The 15,909-nt window shown below is 38.8% G+C and overlaps 3 protein-coding genes across 3 annotated transcripts; 1 reads left to right on the top strand and 2 right to left on the bottom strand.

Annotated features, from left to right (window-relative positions):
- The first annotated feature begins 2,424 nt into the window (after positions 1-2,424).
- On the top strand, positions 2,425-4,513 carry oard1 (O-acyl-ADP-ribose deacylase 1). Its single transcript, XM_046869668.1, has 5 exons — positions 2,425-2,566; positions 2,732-2,889; positions 2,987-3,045; positions 3,603-3,715; positions 3,888-4,513. Coding segments are annotated over exons 1-5 (435 nt in total). The 5' UTR covers positions 2,425-2,564; the 3' UTR covers positions 3,991-4,513.
- Positions 4,514-5,047: 534 nt separating this feature from the next.
- apobec2b (apolipoprotein B mRNA editing enzyme, catalytic polypeptide-like 2b) lies at positions 5,048-8,225 on the bottom strand. The gene is made up of 3 exons (XM_046869666.1): positions 7,581-8,225; positions 5,652-6,187; positions 5,048-5,403 (listed from the first exon to the last, which is right to left on the bottom strand). The coding sequence occupies exons 1-2, from the start codon at positions 7,838-7,840 to the stop codon at positions 5,653-5,655; spliced, it is 795 nt and encodes a 264-aa protein (XP_046725622.1). The 5' UTR covers positions 7,841-8,225; the 3' UTR covers positions 5,048-5,403; position 5,652.
- Positions 8,226-9,385: 1,160 nt separating this feature from the next.
- Positions 9,386-15,495, bottom strand: si:dkey-109j17.5. The gene is made up of 2 exons (XM_046869665.1): positions 14,969-15,495; positions 9,386-11,665 (listed from the first exon to the last, which is right to left on the bottom strand). Exons 1-2 carry the CDS (start codon positions 15,116-15,118, stop codon positions 9,887-9,889), a joined length of 1,929 nt encoding a protein of 642 aa, XP_046725621.1. The 5' UTR covers positions 15,119-15,495; the 3' UTR covers positions 9,386-9,886.
- Positions 15,496-15,909: the final 414 nt, after the last annotated feature.

Raw genomic sequence — 15,909 nt, 5'->3', positions numbered from 1 at the left:
CTGCAAATAAGTATCTGAATACCTATCTATCAGCTAGAATTCTGACCCTCAAAGACCTGTTAGTCTGCCTTCAAAATGTCCACCTCCACTACATTTATTATCCTAAATTAGATGCACCTGTTTGAGGTCGTTAGCTGCATAAAGACACCTGTCCACCCCATACAATCAGTAAGAATCCAACTACTAACATGGCCAAGACCAAAGTGCTGTCCAAAGACACTAGAGACAAAATTGTACACCTCCACAAGGCTGGAAAGGGCTACGGGGAAATTGCCAAGCAGCTTGGTGAAAAAAGGTCCACTGTTGGAGCAATCATTAGAAAATGGAAGAAGCTAAACATGACTGTCAACCTCCCTCGGACTGGGGCTCCATGCAAGATCTTACCTCGTGGGGTCTCAATGATCCTAAGGAAGGTGAGAGAGCAGCCCAGAACTACACGGGAGGAGCTGGTCAATGACCTGAAAAGAGCTGGGACCACCGTTTCCAAGGGTACTGTTGGTAATACACTAAGACGTCATGGTTTGAAATCATGCATGTCACGGAAGGTTCCCCTGCTTAAACCAGCACATGTCCAGGCACGTCTTAAGTTTGCCAATGACCATTTGGATGATCCAGAGGGGTCATGGGAGAAAGACATGTGGTCAGATGAGACCAAAATAGAACTTTTGGGTCATAATTCCACTAAACGTGTTTGGAGGAAGAAGAATGATGAGTACCATCCAAGAACACCATCCCTACTGTGAAGCATGGGGTGGTAGCATCATGCTTTGGGGTGTTTTTCTGCACATGGGACAGGGCGACTGCACTGTATTAAGGAGAGGATGACCGGGGCCATGTATTGCGAGATTTTGGGAACAACCTCCTTCCCTCAGTTAGAGCATTGAAGATGGGTCGAGGCTGGGTCTTCCAACATGACAATGACCTGAAGCACACAGCCAGGATAACAAAGGAGTGTCTCTGTAAGAAGCATATCAAGGTTCTGGCGTGGCCTAGCCAGTCTCCAGACCTAAACCCAATAGAGAATCTTTGGAGGAGCTCAAACTCCGTGTTTCTCAGCGACAGGCCAGAAACCTGACTGACCTAGAGAAGATCTGTGTGGAGGAGTGGGCCAAAATCCCTCCTGCAGTGTGTGCAAACCTGGTGAAAAACTACAGGAAACGTTTGACCTCTGTAATTGCAAACAAAGGCTACTGTACCAAATATTAACATTGACTTTCTCAGGTGTTCAAATACTTATTTGCAGCTGTATCATACAAATAAATAGTTAAAAAATCATACATTGTGATTTCTGGATTTTTTTTTTTTAGATTATGTCTCTCACAGTGGACATACACCTACGATGACAATTTCAGACCCCTCCATGATTTCTAAGTGGGAGAACTTGCAAAATAGCAGGGTGTTCAAATACTTATTTTCCTCACTGTATATATATATATATATAGTGGTGTGAAAAAGTGTTATCCCCCTTCTTGATTTCTTTTTTTTTTTTTTGCATGTTTGTCACACTTTAATGTTTTAGATTATCAAACTAATTTAAATATTAGTGAAAGATAAAATGTGATCACGACAAGAAGTTTTTAAATTAAGGTTTTTATTATTTAGGGAAAACAAAATAAAAGTGTTTGCCCCCTAAACCTAATAACTGGTTGGGCCACCCTTAGCAGCAACAACTGCAATCAAGCGTTTATGATAACTTGCAATGTGTCTTTTACAGCACTGTGGAGGAATTTTCCACTCATCTATGCAGAATTGTTGTAATTCAGCTACATTGGAGGGTTTTTGAGCATGAACCACCTTATTAAGGTCATACCACAGCATCTCAATAGGATTCAGGTCAGGACTTTGACTAGGCCACTCCAAAGTCTTCATTTTGGTTTTCTTCAGTCATTCAGAGGTGGACTTGCTGGTGTGTTTTGGATCATTGTCCTGCTCCAGGGTGTATGATAGAGATCAGATAAAAATTACTATTTTTTTACCGCATGTGAGTGTATAACATGGTACAAGAGTCTAATTGCAACGTGTTTTTTCATTAGGCCCGCCCGGGTCGGCACATGCACTCTGCTTGGCTACCCAAACGTCAATAATGAAGATGAGAATCCTTCCGAAGTCTCACGAGTCCCTTGAGTCACATGAGTCAGAAGGGATTCTGCCTGCATTTGCCATGGAATTCCACTAGAGGGCACTCACCGAATCCTTTAAATTCACCGAATCCGTGGACTCATAAATCCCACTTGCGAGTCCGACGGATCCGCCGAATCCCACGGTTCTTCTGAACATGCAGAAAGTTTACTAAACTACTTATTGCTAAATTCACTATCTAACAACAACATTATAACAATTAAATTGTGTATTTTTCTATATGTTGGTTTTTGTATCAATATAACAAAGGACTCAAGTGATTAGAGTAAATTAAGAGAATGATTCATGAATCAATCACGAGTCATATAAAGGATTTAATTATTTAACCCGGATGAATCCGATTCTCATCTGTAGTCAACACTTCCGGGTTTGAGTTTACATTGAGTTGAATGAAAACAGCTAAAGATCTGTAAGCAGACAGTCTAATGTGAGTAAACTTGGTTGCTAGACTGTTAATACATTTATAGTTCATTCCTGTTGTTCAAATCTTGCTAATCTATCATGAGGTTTCATCGATGCGCTTGTGTATTGTCAATGGTTGTAATAGTGTTTGATCAGACCTGCCCTGATAGAGTTGCGTTTGATGATCTAGGATGGCATCGAAACTGCAATATGTGAAAGGAGATCTGTTCTCCTGCCCCAGCACACACTCCTTGGCTCACTGCATCAGCAAAGACTGCAGGATGGGCAAAGGCATTGCTGTCATCTTTAAAGAAAAGTTTGGAGGAGTTAATGAACTCCTGGCACAAAGTGAGTGTCGAAACAAAATCATCTGCCTGGGTCAGTCTTCACAACGACCATGACCCTAGATCACAGTTGATTCATAATCTTCCTTGTCTTTTCACAGAGAAACAGCCAGGAGAGTGTGCGGTGCTGAAGAGAGATGAACGCTATGTGTACTACCTGGTAAGCTTGTTCTCCTGCCGTTGCTGTTTCTTGTTCAGTATACCACATTGATGTTAAATGCGTAGTTCTGGTCAGAAGGTGTTGACTTTGACTATAGGTCCAGCTGAATGATTCACGTTAATGCACTTTGAATATGGTACTGCTTCACCAACTTAATGGTACCAACTTAAATAGGGACATGTTTCTATAAACTTTAGAAATGTGTTTAAATGATGAGATATTTATGTAGTCTTTTGGATGGACACTCCAGTGTCAGTGCTTTATAATAGTATAAAAAGTATAGCTGTAAACTGAAGTTTTGTTCGGGAAACTTGACACAAATGGAGTCTTGTAAGGGAAATACTTATATAACTATGTATATAACTACCTTTTCTAAATTGATTTAAAATAACAAGTTATCTTATTTTGCAAAACTATATGTGGATTTTTTTGGTTATTCTGTAATAAAAAAAATGCTAGCAGCAAATTGATCAGGTATAAGAACCTGATCAATTTAAAGGAAATAAAACATTTTGGAATGCTATTGGAAACATTTCTAACATTTTCCTTCAAAACAGATTACAAAGGAAAGGTACAACAACAAACCTACATATGATACACTCAGGCAAAGTTTGGAAGCAATGAAAGCACACTGCTTAGAAAATGGAGTCACCATGCTATCAATACCACGGTATGAGATTATCTTTGTAAATAAAACCTACACATCACTAAATATGCAAAACATTGGATCTTCTTTATTGTCCCTTTATTGTTTGCCTATAATGTCTCACCAATTTACAAGTAAATTGTTAAGTATAATTTTCAATATATTGTGCTTTTAAAAATCTACTTTGGGCTTTTAGGATTGGCTGTGGTTTGGACAGGCTGAGTTGGGATAAGGTGTCTACAATCATCGAAAATGTCTTCCAGCCCACAGATGTAACCATAACTGTATACTTACTGTAAGATGCAACAGTCCAGGAAGAAGATTTACAAGTTTAGTTTTAGGATTGTGATGAGTTGAGATAAGGTGTCTACAATCATTTCAAATGTATTCCAGCACACAAATATAAAAATAACAGTATATTCACTACATGCTACAACAGTCCAGAAAGATGATTTACACCTTTAGTGCATTCTGAATAGTGAATTATAGCACCCATACCACTGCTTGATTGTACATCATTCTCAAATCTAAGGTACATTTTTGTGATTTATAAGTCTATGTTGCAGTATTTGTTATTCATCTCTCCATTTCTTCTTTATATATATATATATAATATATTTGCTCTGATTGTCAAAAGGGTTTTGGAGAATTTGGCTTGGATATATATATATATATATATATATATATATATATATATATATATATATATATATATATATATATATATATATATATATATCCCAACTGACTATTTCTGATTTGCTTCATACTTGGGGGGAAATGATGTCCTGACACAGCTCTAATAAATAATCTGCAAAATTTCAGGTGTGTGTGTTTGTTCATTTCTGAGATATTGTCTTTTATAATGAGGGCGTGGAAGTGTGTGTAAAAACACACACTCAGGAAAAGTTAAACATTTCCATATGTCATTCATTTTTAACTATTTGTGCTGGATTTCATGAATCTTTTAGGGATTGTAAGGTACCAGCTGTCCCCATGTTCTAAAATAGAAGGTCCACTGTTACTTCATTGTCAATTTATGGCCTTCCACTTTAGCATAGAGATATACAAGGTCAAATTCTAGCATTAATAATTTATTATTAGTTTTACTTTGTAGCTTTTTCTGTAGCAGTTGTTTTTGTTCTATGCATCCTTTTAAAGTGTCTACATATATATCTGTGCAACTAACATGGTTGACATTTTGCAAATAGAAAATCTGAGATGTTCATTCAAGAACCTCTGATGATTTCACATGGATTGGCTAACTGGTAAAAAAGTGATGGTGATTCACAAGAATGATTTCAATAACTTAAGAAACCTGAAAATAAAGTTATGATGACCAAACATGCACCTACATGGAATAGAAAATGAGTTATTATTTCTGTTTAGTATCAAATGACAAATCACAATGCATACATTCAGAAATGTTCCAATGTAAAACAATGCTGTCTCAATTTGATTCCATTTAATTAATATAGAGTACAATTGCCAAAGTGTAAATAATAGAGTAACATCCATTCAGTAGAAGGTGTTGGTTAAGTACAGCTATGTGGTACGTGTACTTCAAAACTGTCCATTAAGATTTAGGGATAATTCAGATACATAGTTGTGGTTCTGTGTTAGACAGACAGTGGACAGAACAAAACAATAATTCAGCAGATAAAAGATGCAAGTAACGTGAGAGGCAAATGATGTCCTTTAAGAGGTGCTTCCTAGTGGAGAAAAGAGAAAAGTTGTTTAGTTTTTGGAACTTGTTAACATACAGAAAAAAGCAGTTTTAATAGCTAAGTTAAGTCGAATCAGCTAGTGTAACTGAAACACCATTAGTCTGGGTACACATGTATTGCAGAGTTCAGCAAGCATTAAGCTATGACTTGTTTTTGTAACTGACATCAAGCTTTTTGCATCTCTTGGCTATGTGAGACAAGGCACAGCTCTTGATTATAGGTGATGCACCTACCCTACTGCAAAATGTTGATCAGCTTCTCATCGTAGTACTCATAGTTCTCTTGACAGTCCTCCCATGGTGTAAAACTGTCTTCCTCATTTTCCACAAAAGTGGACCATACATAGTTGAAGTCCACTGGCCTCATCATCCTCAGTTTGCAGCCTGCTTTCACCAAAGCCTTCAGCCCTTCCTGTATTTCAGGCTCCTCCCACAGGAAGAGGCGGGAACAATGAATGTTGAGGCGCAGCGTTTTTCGGGCCCGCAGGATATCTCCTAATTTATTTGCACATGATGCACATGGACTGGATGATATATACCAGGTGACTGTGTATTGCAGCGATTTGTTATATAGAGGTAACACTTGCTGGAAAAAAGCCTCCTCAGCATGAGAACCTGAGTGCTCGTCCTCCAAGTACCCATTGAGACCATTAGGTTCTACTCCGTCACCCTTTATATCCACTTGATAGCATAGGAAGGTCTTGTTTCGGCCTGAAGAGTACTCCACATTTTTAAACTGGAACTTGAAGAATGACGGGTTGAGACGTTCTCTAAGAAGGTACACATAGAAATTAAAAGGTTTACAGCATTTGCCAATAATTGGATATATATCTTTTTCCAACCTGTTTTATGTTGGACCAAACACTAAATTTCATGCTGCCAGTTTAATAGATGTCCATTGTGATAACAGTAATTTCTTCAAATAGAACATCAACATCTCTTGTAGTTCCCGAAACAATATGTACAAATCAAACTTATCATATCATCAATGTACCTCCTAATTTTTCTATTCCTTGCATCCGGCAAAAATCTTTAGATGATAAATCAGTCAATGTCCAAAAAGTTTGTGTACTGCTGTTCATAACAATTTCATTTTAAGGTATGGATGCTTCATACATCTATCATTCATTTAAATGAGAACTCCTAGAACTTTTGGATTCAAACGGAAGGCTGCCACCATATGCAGCCAATGTTGATATTTTTCACAAATAAAACCACTCTTGCTTAATTTTCAACATGAAAATGCAAAATCCAGACAGATTTTGAGTGGTCTATTCTGCAGCCAGGATTTATTTAGTTTGGGCAGAAGAATTGCACCCTAATGATAAAGGAATGTAAATCTAGTAACCTGTCCTATTTGAGGGAATCTTTGGATATCAACATTTGTCAGTGGTCTTCACTCGTATCTCATTTTAAACAATATTGAAGATATTTCCCCAACAAAGGCAAAGCAAATTTGTTAGTTGCCAGAAGTCATTTGCATAAATGAAACTAGCAAATATAATTAAAGTGGACAGGCAAAAAAACAAAAAAAGTAACATTCTATCTAGCTGATAAGTGAGCTGACACATTTTTTTTATATAATAAATGTAATAATTGTATTATTAGTAGTATTTTAATCCTTATTATAAACTATGTAAATGGTTTCATAGTTCATGCAATAAAAAAACTTAATTTGCCTACTATAGTTACATGGGCAGTGGGGAACTGTTCCTGCTTTACTGCTGTAATGTTAATATTAGCTCTAACAAAAAAAACATTGATGAACGTCTGAGATACGATGTGAGAAGCTTGAAATAAAATTAACATTGGCTGAATTGCTATAAGTCAAGCAAACAAGTTGTGAGGAAAGCAGGAATTTCAATAAATCAATTCACATCATGTTCTACCCTTTTCTTATCTGTCAGTCATCTCAACAGTCTCCCACTTATTGTTTTTTTTTTACATAATGATAAGTCAAGTATTAAATAGCATATTTTGTTACTTAATATTAGCCTTCACTAACCTAGACAAAATCTTATAATACTAAGGTGACCTACATGCTACTACAAATATCCAGAGTTCTATACTTTTTGTAGCAATGACAAACCTTTTAGATTTGTTGATCTAAAGATTAAAGAGCAATGCAAGAGTGTCAGGAGTGATTTTGTGAGTTATACTTACCCTACAATAATCTCAAAGGGAGGTAGCTCCATAGCCTCCAGTTGAAATTCTCCATCCTCAGCACCTCCTTGAGCACCCTGGGCTGTCTCACTAGTTCCATTTGGCTTCTCCACCTCTGAATCTGGCTTCATGTTAATCTGTTTGTCACTCTCTGCATTGTTTTCCAATTTTTTCTTTATCTCTTTTTCAGCCTTGCTCTCGACACTGTTTTCTTTCTTTTTTACCACACTTGCCTTGCTGGTAGCCTTTTTGTCTGCCATGGTTGAGCTTTAGCTGAGTGTGAAAAATAAACTAATGCAATTAAAGTGCCAGTTGGCCAGGAACAGAGCTAGGGACTGAAGTCTGTGTGTAAGAGTGCAGAGATGAGTACAGAGAATATAGAGGTGGTGAATGGCACTGGCAAATAGGGGGGCAGCTGCTTTCTGCTGTTCACATGCTATAAAAAGAACCTAGGATAATACAGGGGGGCAGGTCTGCATACATTCTGTTATTTTGAACCCTGCATGTCAATGGGACCAGAACCAGTGGCATTATTTCTGTGAACAGGTGTCATTTCCAGGCTTGTCTTTCTTTTTCAAAGACAAGGTTTTTTTTATTTAGGGTATACTTTTATCAAATATGACATCTGTGTTTGACTTCACCATTCAGCTTTATATAAAAGCTGTCTACACGCCAACATCACTGTTTATTAATAAACATTTTTGGCAGTGTGTCCGGTGTGAGTCAGCTCCTTCAGATACTGCCACAGACTAAACTCTAAACCTTAATGCCTCCACATCAAGGCCAACTAAAGGTCAGTGAAGCCCTGGCAGTGGGGTACATTCCAGTCAGGCCGAATCAGATAAACAACTATTCATGAGAACATTTAAACAGAAAGAATATACCATTGCTATAAAATTCTAGCACTCTCCTCAATAGATCATCAGGGTGTGCATTTGGTCCTGTGAATAATATGCACACAAAATAAATGCCCTGGCTTTGTTGTAATGCATTTGCCGCACTGCAGGATCTGCAAGCAATTTAATAATGTGCTGTTAATGGAAGATAATCGCCCTCTGAGCAACATGGTAACAAACTCTGTTTACCTCAATTGCTTTGTCATTATTGCTCATCACATCTATTTCTTTCAGCCCAGGTAGAATGTAATCCTAAATCTTTGTATCTAACTGACACATAGATCAATTAAATTATAAACCTTTTTTAGCTGTTATTATTTTAATAAGGTTATGCAATGAAGGAAAATGACACATGGTGTTATTTTTAAGTGCAGCATAAATCTGTAGCCATGAGCATATCAGATGTTGTATATGTATACAGTGCAATCTTTGTTGGGAACATCCAGTAAACACAATGACTCAGCATAAATTTCTTCTATAATAAAATTGTAGATTGTGAGACCTGTAACTTTGTTTACTTCAGTAAAAAATTTATTGAGGTAACAGTACTTATACTTGATTAGAATATTTTATTATTCTTTCCACCTCTGCTCATAGATAAGTTATTTAAAGATATATGGCCCAAATTTTATTTTATGTAACTGTGTTACAAATTAAAGAGGGAAGAGAAGTGCTTCAAGATGTTGCAAGTATCTCCTCAAAATCATTTCCCTGGTAGCTTATACACAGCTATAAACAGAACATATGTGAATCACACTTTTGACCACAAAAAAAATAATAATAATTTAGTTAGTAACTGTTCAACTTATTTGCTGGCTGCTCTGGAGGATAGTTAAGACAGGGTGTATCCAAACCTGTATTAAGTACAGTCTAAACTATTTATAATAAGTAGGGAAACAGAGAGAAAAGGGAGATGTGAAAGTGCTTTTATGAAATGCCAATGCAACATATAGATGTAATCTTATGCCAGTTAATGAGTAATAATATATTTCACAAGCCATTTGCAAAATTCTATGTTTGTGACATGTATTCAGCATGAATTAGACTTTAGAACTATGTTATGTCTTTAGGGGGAAAAAAAACATTTTTATATTTTCATTTTATTTTCCCATCGTCAGTATTCATTTTTAAATTCATGATCTCCCTCTGATAGGACAACCACATCTATCACCACTGAGCCACATGGGAGCCTGGGTTCTGCATTTTCATACCTTTTAATGATCATTTGTCTTAAAGAAGAACCATATTAGCATTGTTAACTTCTCAATCATCTTAATTAACGGGGTAGTCTTAGATTAGCAGTTTTATGCTCTTAGATTTTGTGTTTAGAGCATCTTTTGAATGAACAGAAAAAACCTCTAAATCTACTGTCGGTATACTTAAAAAAAACCCAACATCCTTTTAAATTAGTTAAGACCACAATATACTGTAGTTGGCGTTCAAATAGATCAGTGTATCTAAGTTTTTTGGAAGCAGTCGGCAGTGTTCAGGTCTTAGAGTTTTGCCCACAAGGCAGAATATCCTTTCCACTGTTGTTGTTGTAGCTGGCACTGTAAAAACTTTCTTGGCCATTAGTGAAAGTAGAGGAAAATCAATAGACTTGCGCTTCCAGTACTGCAGGGGATCTTCATCTGTGGGCTCTTCATGGAGGTATGCAGCCAGCTCCTGCTCTATACTTTTGGCCTGTGTAGAAGGTCTGTCTTTGATGAAAGAGAATAGTCTGCTCCTTTTAGATGGAGATGGCTGAGGATCTGAACTCTGCTCTGGTGGACTCACAGGTTGGGTGTGCTTTCCCATCTCCTCCAGGAGAACCTGCTTGTGCCAGTCTCGGTCACTGCTCCAAGACAGCTTGAACTGTGGATCCAGGGTAGTGGCGGTAACAAACAAAGGATCCTCCAGGACGCCAGCTAATTTTTGGTCCAGTGCATGAGTCAATCCTGTTACCAGTCCTGCACACTGGTGGGTCACAACTTCTGCCAGGTGTTTACGTAGGCCCAGGACACTGGGGAGAGCAATACTGATAGACACATGCTTGTCTCCCTGGACCATATCTGTGGCTTCCTCAAAAGGCTCCAAGATTTCAACCAGTTCTTGCAGAGTGGCTTTTTCAACACTGTTGAGAGCCAAGTCATTTCTGTCCACAATGTCTTCCAAAAAATCTAATGATTCAAGCATTTGCCGCATTGTTTTTAACTGGGTGTTCCAGTGCCTGTTCGAATCAGATGGGTGCTGTCCATTTCCGATTGTGCCAGGACCAAACACTTTACTAAGTTTTTCAGGAGTCACTGTAGCCACAACATAGTTGTAGAAGCAAGCTGCTTTTGTGAGAGTTGTGAATATTTGAGCAGAAGAACAGATCCCTTCTCGTATGCACTGACTTAGTGAATGGGCAAAGCAGTTTATCCTACACCTACCCAGGCACTGATTTAAAGAATTCTGCTCTGCTGTTCCACCTATTGCATTCTTACCTTCGCCATTTTCTTCATCACTACTGGCTTCCTCCTCATCTTCCACAACACCATTAACATGGAGATAAAAACCGGGTAGGCAGAAAGTAGAACGGCTTTCACTAGGGGAGGGATCAACAACGATGCGAAATACTTTACCTGAGATATCATGAGCATGACAGATCTCATCGAATTCACTGAGAAGGCGCTGAGTATCCCTATAGTTTTGAAGAGGAATACATGATAACAACAATGACTTGATCTGCCAGTCTGTGGTTATGAAATGGCATGTGACTCCAAGATATCCAGAACTGTTGTTGACAGACACAGCATTGTTCATGCACAGGTCCAGGGTGATACTACAGGACTCGATTCCTGAAAGAGCAAGTTTGGTCGCTAACTGTACTTGGTAGCTGTAAGCCGGTAGGAGCTGCTGTTGAATGTAATAACTAGGCTCTGGGACGTAACGGGGCTCAAGGAGCTTAAGCAAGTCACGGAAGCCCTCGTTCTCTACAGTCTGCACAGGCTGCAGATCACGGATGATCATCTTGGCAATTGTTTCTGAAATAAGGGACTGTCGTGGATCATTCCGGTCAAATTTGCTTGTTCCAGCCCCATTTTGAGAAGCTGTTCGACTGGCCCCATTTATGGGTGTATAAGACTGCACTGCTCCAGAAGAATAGGCCTCTCTTTTCACATCTTTTTTCCTCAAAAACTCATCGTACATTGCTTGATGTTTACGCTGAAAGTAGGAAGGAAGATGGCTGTTAGTAATTATTGAACTTTAAAATAAATACACAAAAGTGTGCACAAATTCTTTGTAGCTTATTGTGCAACTGTAAAGACAAACAGTATATTCCTATATGTGTACATAAACAAAGGTTGATTGAATAGTTAAGGGTTCCTTGTTACATAAAGAGGTTGACTTTCTGACAGGGAAACCTCTCAACCCTTTTAAAAACATCAACAGCTTGACAACTTGTATTAAAGCAGGTCAAATTTGGTGCTTGGAGTACAATTCTCTCACTGGATCACTGGATGTTCAACAGGGCACCTAATGGCAAAGAACGTATTGGTACCGAAATGTTTGCTGCATACCGGAATTGGTTAATGCGGGCGCAAAACAAATCTTATTTCCAGTACGGCCTAAGTAGCAACAGTGACACTTCACAAACTCTCTTTGTGTATAGATGGGTGAGTAGGTGGGTGGATAAATGAATGAATGGATGGATGGATGGATGGATGGATGGATGGATGGATGGATGATTGTCAATAACTATGACAGAATTTCCAGACTTCATTCAAACGCTAATTAGAAAATGCTAATTCAAACGTTTTTGCAGGTGCACTGTACTTATTAGTGTGTTGCATAATTTGTTCCATTATTCAAAATCATGTGTAAAACCCAGCCATTAGTGTTGCACAAGTGTTGCACTCTTAATGCCGATCCCAAGCCCAGATAAATAGGGAGGGTTGCATTAGAAAGGGCATCCAGCATAAAACGTGCCAATCAAATATGCGGATCACAAATCAGAATTTCATACTGGATCGGTCAAGGCCCGGGTTACTGGTGGAAATTGGGCTACTGTTGGCTGATGGGGGAGAAGGAGAGGAGGAAGACGTCTATGTTAAATACGTATTTTAAGAAGAAGGAGAATCATAGGGTGATGTATAATGGTGGAGGAAGGTGCACACACCTATGGACTATGTTTTATGTAGGAGATGCAACCTGAAGGAGATTGGAGACTGTAAGGTGTTGGCAGGGGGCAATAAAGATAGACAGCATGGGATGGTGGTCTGTAGGATGGTTTTGGAGGTGAAGAAAAAGAGGAGGAGAGTGAAGACTGGAAGAAGAATAAGATAGTGGAAACTAAAGGAACAAGGATGTAGTATGAGATTTAGGGCAGAGGTCAGACAAGGGATCGGTGTGGGTGAAGAGGTGCTGGATGATTGGGCAACTACTGCAGAAATGATAAGGGAGACAGCTAGGAATGTACTTGGTGTGACATCTGGAAATAGAAAAGAAGACAAAGAGACTTGGTGTTGGAATGAGGAAGTGCAGGAAAGCATAAGAAGAAAAAGGTTGGCAAAACATAATTGGGACAGACAGAGTGATGAGAAAAATAGGCAGTAGTACAAGGAGATGTGGCAGCAGGTGAAGAGGGATGTGGCGAAAGCCAAGGAAAAAGCATATGAGGAGCTGTATGAGAGGTTGGACACTAAGGAAGGAGAAAAGGATTTGTACCGATTGGCCAGGCAGAGGGACTAAGCTGGGAAGGATGTGCTGCAAGTTAGAGCAATAAAGGATGTAGATAGCAATGTGTTGACTAGTGAGGAGAGTGTGTTGAGAAGATGGAGGTTATTTTGAGCAGATGACGAACAAAGAAAATGAGGGAGAGAGAAGGTTGGATGGTGTGGAGATGGTAAATCAGGAAGTGGATAGGATTAGTAAGGAGGAAGTGAGGGCAGTGATTAAGAGGATGAAGAGTGGAAAGTCAGTAGGACCAGATGACATACCAGTAGAAGCATGGAGATGTTTAGAAGAGATGGCAGTGGAGTTTTTAACCAGGTTAAAGATTTTGGAAGTTGAGAGGATGCCTGAGGAATGGAGAAGGAATTTGCTGGTAACAGTTTTTAAGAACAAGGGAGATGTGCAGACCTGCAGTAACTACAGGGGAATGAAGTTGATCAGTCACAACATGAAGTAATGGGAAAGAATAGTTGAAACAAGGCTGAGAGAAGAGGTGACCATCTGTGAGCAACAGTATGGTTTCATGCCGAGGAAGAGCACCACAGACGTATTATTTGCTTTGAGAATGTTGATGGAGAATATAGAGAAGGTCAGAAGGAGCTGCATTGTGTTTGTGGATTTAGAGAAAGCATAAGACAGGGTCCCGAGAGAGGAGAATGCTGAGAATGGAACCAGCAGGAAGGAGGAAAAGAGGAAGGCCAAGGAGGAGGTTTATAGATGTGGTGTCGGGAGACATGCAGGTAGTTGGTTTTAAAGAGGCAGATGTACAGGACAGGGGGGTATGGAGACGGATAATCCGCTGTGGCGACCCCTAGTGGGAGAAGCCGAAAGAAGAAGAAGATTTAAAATCATGTGTAAAACTAGTTTTTGCATTTTTTCATGTATAATGGCAGACAGAAATAAAATTTAATCTGTTTGGAAGTGTATTCTGACCAATTTGTTTCACTCATTCACTGTACATTTATGCTCATTTAAATGCAAATATGTTGTGTGATTTTCATTTTAATTTGTCACAGTGTGACATTTTCTCATGTGTCCACAAATAAAAAATATTTAAAATAAAATACTTTCATAATGTATAATGGCCTGCAAAACAAAAAACAAACAAAAACCCTGCAAGTCCACTGTTGTGATTTGGACTATAATGATATTAAAAATGTAATAGAAATTCCTCCATTTGATATTGCATATTTTCTTTCTTATGTTTCAACATGTCCAAAAATAAAACTGAATGCCTGTATGCATTCATTAAATTATCAACATTGTAGCCTGGTTAATCACATGTAATGTATGAAATACTGAAGGGAAATTGTGTCTTTACACAAAATCAGAAAACTGAAATGCATAAAATAGGGGAACGACCTGGCCCAGAGCCTTCTGGATACTTTGGACTTATACCTGGAATCCTTCCAACCAGGTTACTAATATTGTTGTTTATCACCCCACAAAAATCACTTTAGCCTGAAACAAGAAGAACTCAAATGTAAGTGCTGCTGCAAAGCACCGGTTCGTTACAGTCTTGTTTAGTTAGATGTCTTCCATTTTTCACAACATGCCAGTAGATGAACTGTCTATGCAAAAGTGCCTCTAGGTTACTTGAGTTTGCTAAATGTTGCACTGTGATATACGATCATCCCATCCACCTGAATTCTCACCTCACAGCTAGTGTTCTGGGAATAGGCCCCGGATCCATCTCAATCATGATACAGTGGTTACTTACAATGCATGTTAAATGCAAATATCTGAATATAGACCTTTAATTCTCATCTGAATGAATGGAATCAAATGATTTACCTTTAAATGTGTAACGAAGTTGGAGGTGACAGTCCGCTTTGCCTGTATCCTTGTGCCACAAGCTTTGCAATTAGATTCGATTTTGCCATTTTCACCCTCGAAGACAATGTTGAAGTAATCCAGAATGGACACTCGCGAATTTGACGCCATCTGGGAACGTGAAATCCTCTGACACTGATGCAACGAGACACCTACACACTTTCAGCGATCGATAGAAGACGTCTCTGCTTTATGCGTTTACACAGTTCCGTGATGGCGTTCCGGTGCTGATGATGATTCTCCGTTATTCTACATGACATCACGCTTATTGTGTGCATCAGCTCCTGGTACACCAAACCTACCGTTTGCGCATTGTGGCAAAATGTATGCAGGTCGCGTACAAAACGCTGTTTTCACGGTCCAGTGCTAAAATCACAGCACCGCACCAAGGTTAACATCTGGCACCAGCAAACAGCTGTGTGTTTCTGTGCTACTGTTTTGGATAGCAGGAAGTGGTCGGGAATGGCGAGTTTTTCTCCTCCAGTGTTTCCGTTTCCACCTAGAGGAGGGAAAAAGCACGCATTCAAAATGAAAACTGCATCTGACTTGGATTTATGAAAAATACAAGTCAGATACAGTTTTCAATTGCAATTATATTATTAGCAAGTGGAACTTTATCACTGGCTGTTTTCGTTGAGAACAGTTTATTGTTGATATTTTATGGAGCACGGAGAGTTAAACAGAACTGTAAGGTGTTGAGGTATCACCCGTGGTGCTGGGACAAAAACTGCGGGACTAATAATAATAAGCCACAGCATTGTAAGAGTAGTGCTTTGCAAGCACTACTAATAATAATGAGGAGAAGAAGAATAAGAAAAAGAAGAAGCAGAAGTAGAAGAGTGATGATTAATACAATTTTTGTCCAGAATCTTCAACACTCAATTGTCAGATTTTCAACACAC

This window comes from Silurus meridionalis, chromosome 16 (genome assembly GCF_014805685.1).
Source record: "Silurus meridionalis isolate SWU-2019-XX chromosome 16, ASM1480568v1, whole genome shotgun sequence".
NCBI classification, from domain to species: Eukaryota; Metazoa; Chordata; class Actinopteri; order Siluriformes; family Siluridae; genus Silurus; species Silurus meridionalis.
The sequence above is the reverse complement of the archived record's forward strand: the minus strand, read 5'-3'. Positions and strand labels throughout refer to the sequence as shown.

What these genes read in the sequence shown, in the direction of transcription:
- si:dkey-109j17.5 (XM_046869665.1), bottom strand. Translation starts at nt 15,118, where the DNA reads ATGGCGTCAAATTCGCGAGTGTCCATTCTGGATTACTTCAACATTGTC. An exon ending in ACTTCGTTACACATTTAAAG is followed by an intron (nt 11,666 to 14,968) that starts GTAAATCATTTG and finishes TCCTACTTTCAG; the next exon opens with CGTAAACATCAAGCAATGTA.
- oard1 (XM_046869668.1), top strand. An exon ending in TAATGAACTCCTGGCACAAA is followed by an intron (nt 2,890 to 2,986) that starts GTGAGTGTCGAA and finishes GTCTTTTCACAG; the next exon opens with AGAAACAGCCAGGAGAGTGT. An exon ending in AACGCTATGTGTACTACCTG is followed by an intron (nt 3,046 to 3,602) that starts GTAAGCTTGTTC and finishes CCTTCAAAACAG; the next exon opens with ATTACAAAGGAAAGGTACAA.
- apobec2b (XM_046869666.1), bottom strand. Translation starts at nt 7,840, where the DNA reads ATGGCAGACAAAAAGGCTACCAGCAAGGCAAGTGTGGTAAAAAAGAAA. An exon ending in CCCTTTGAGATTATTGTAGG is followed by an intron (nt 6,188 to 7,580) that starts GTAAGTATAACT and finishes GTACCTTCTTAG; the next exon opens with AGAACGTCTCAACCCGTCAT.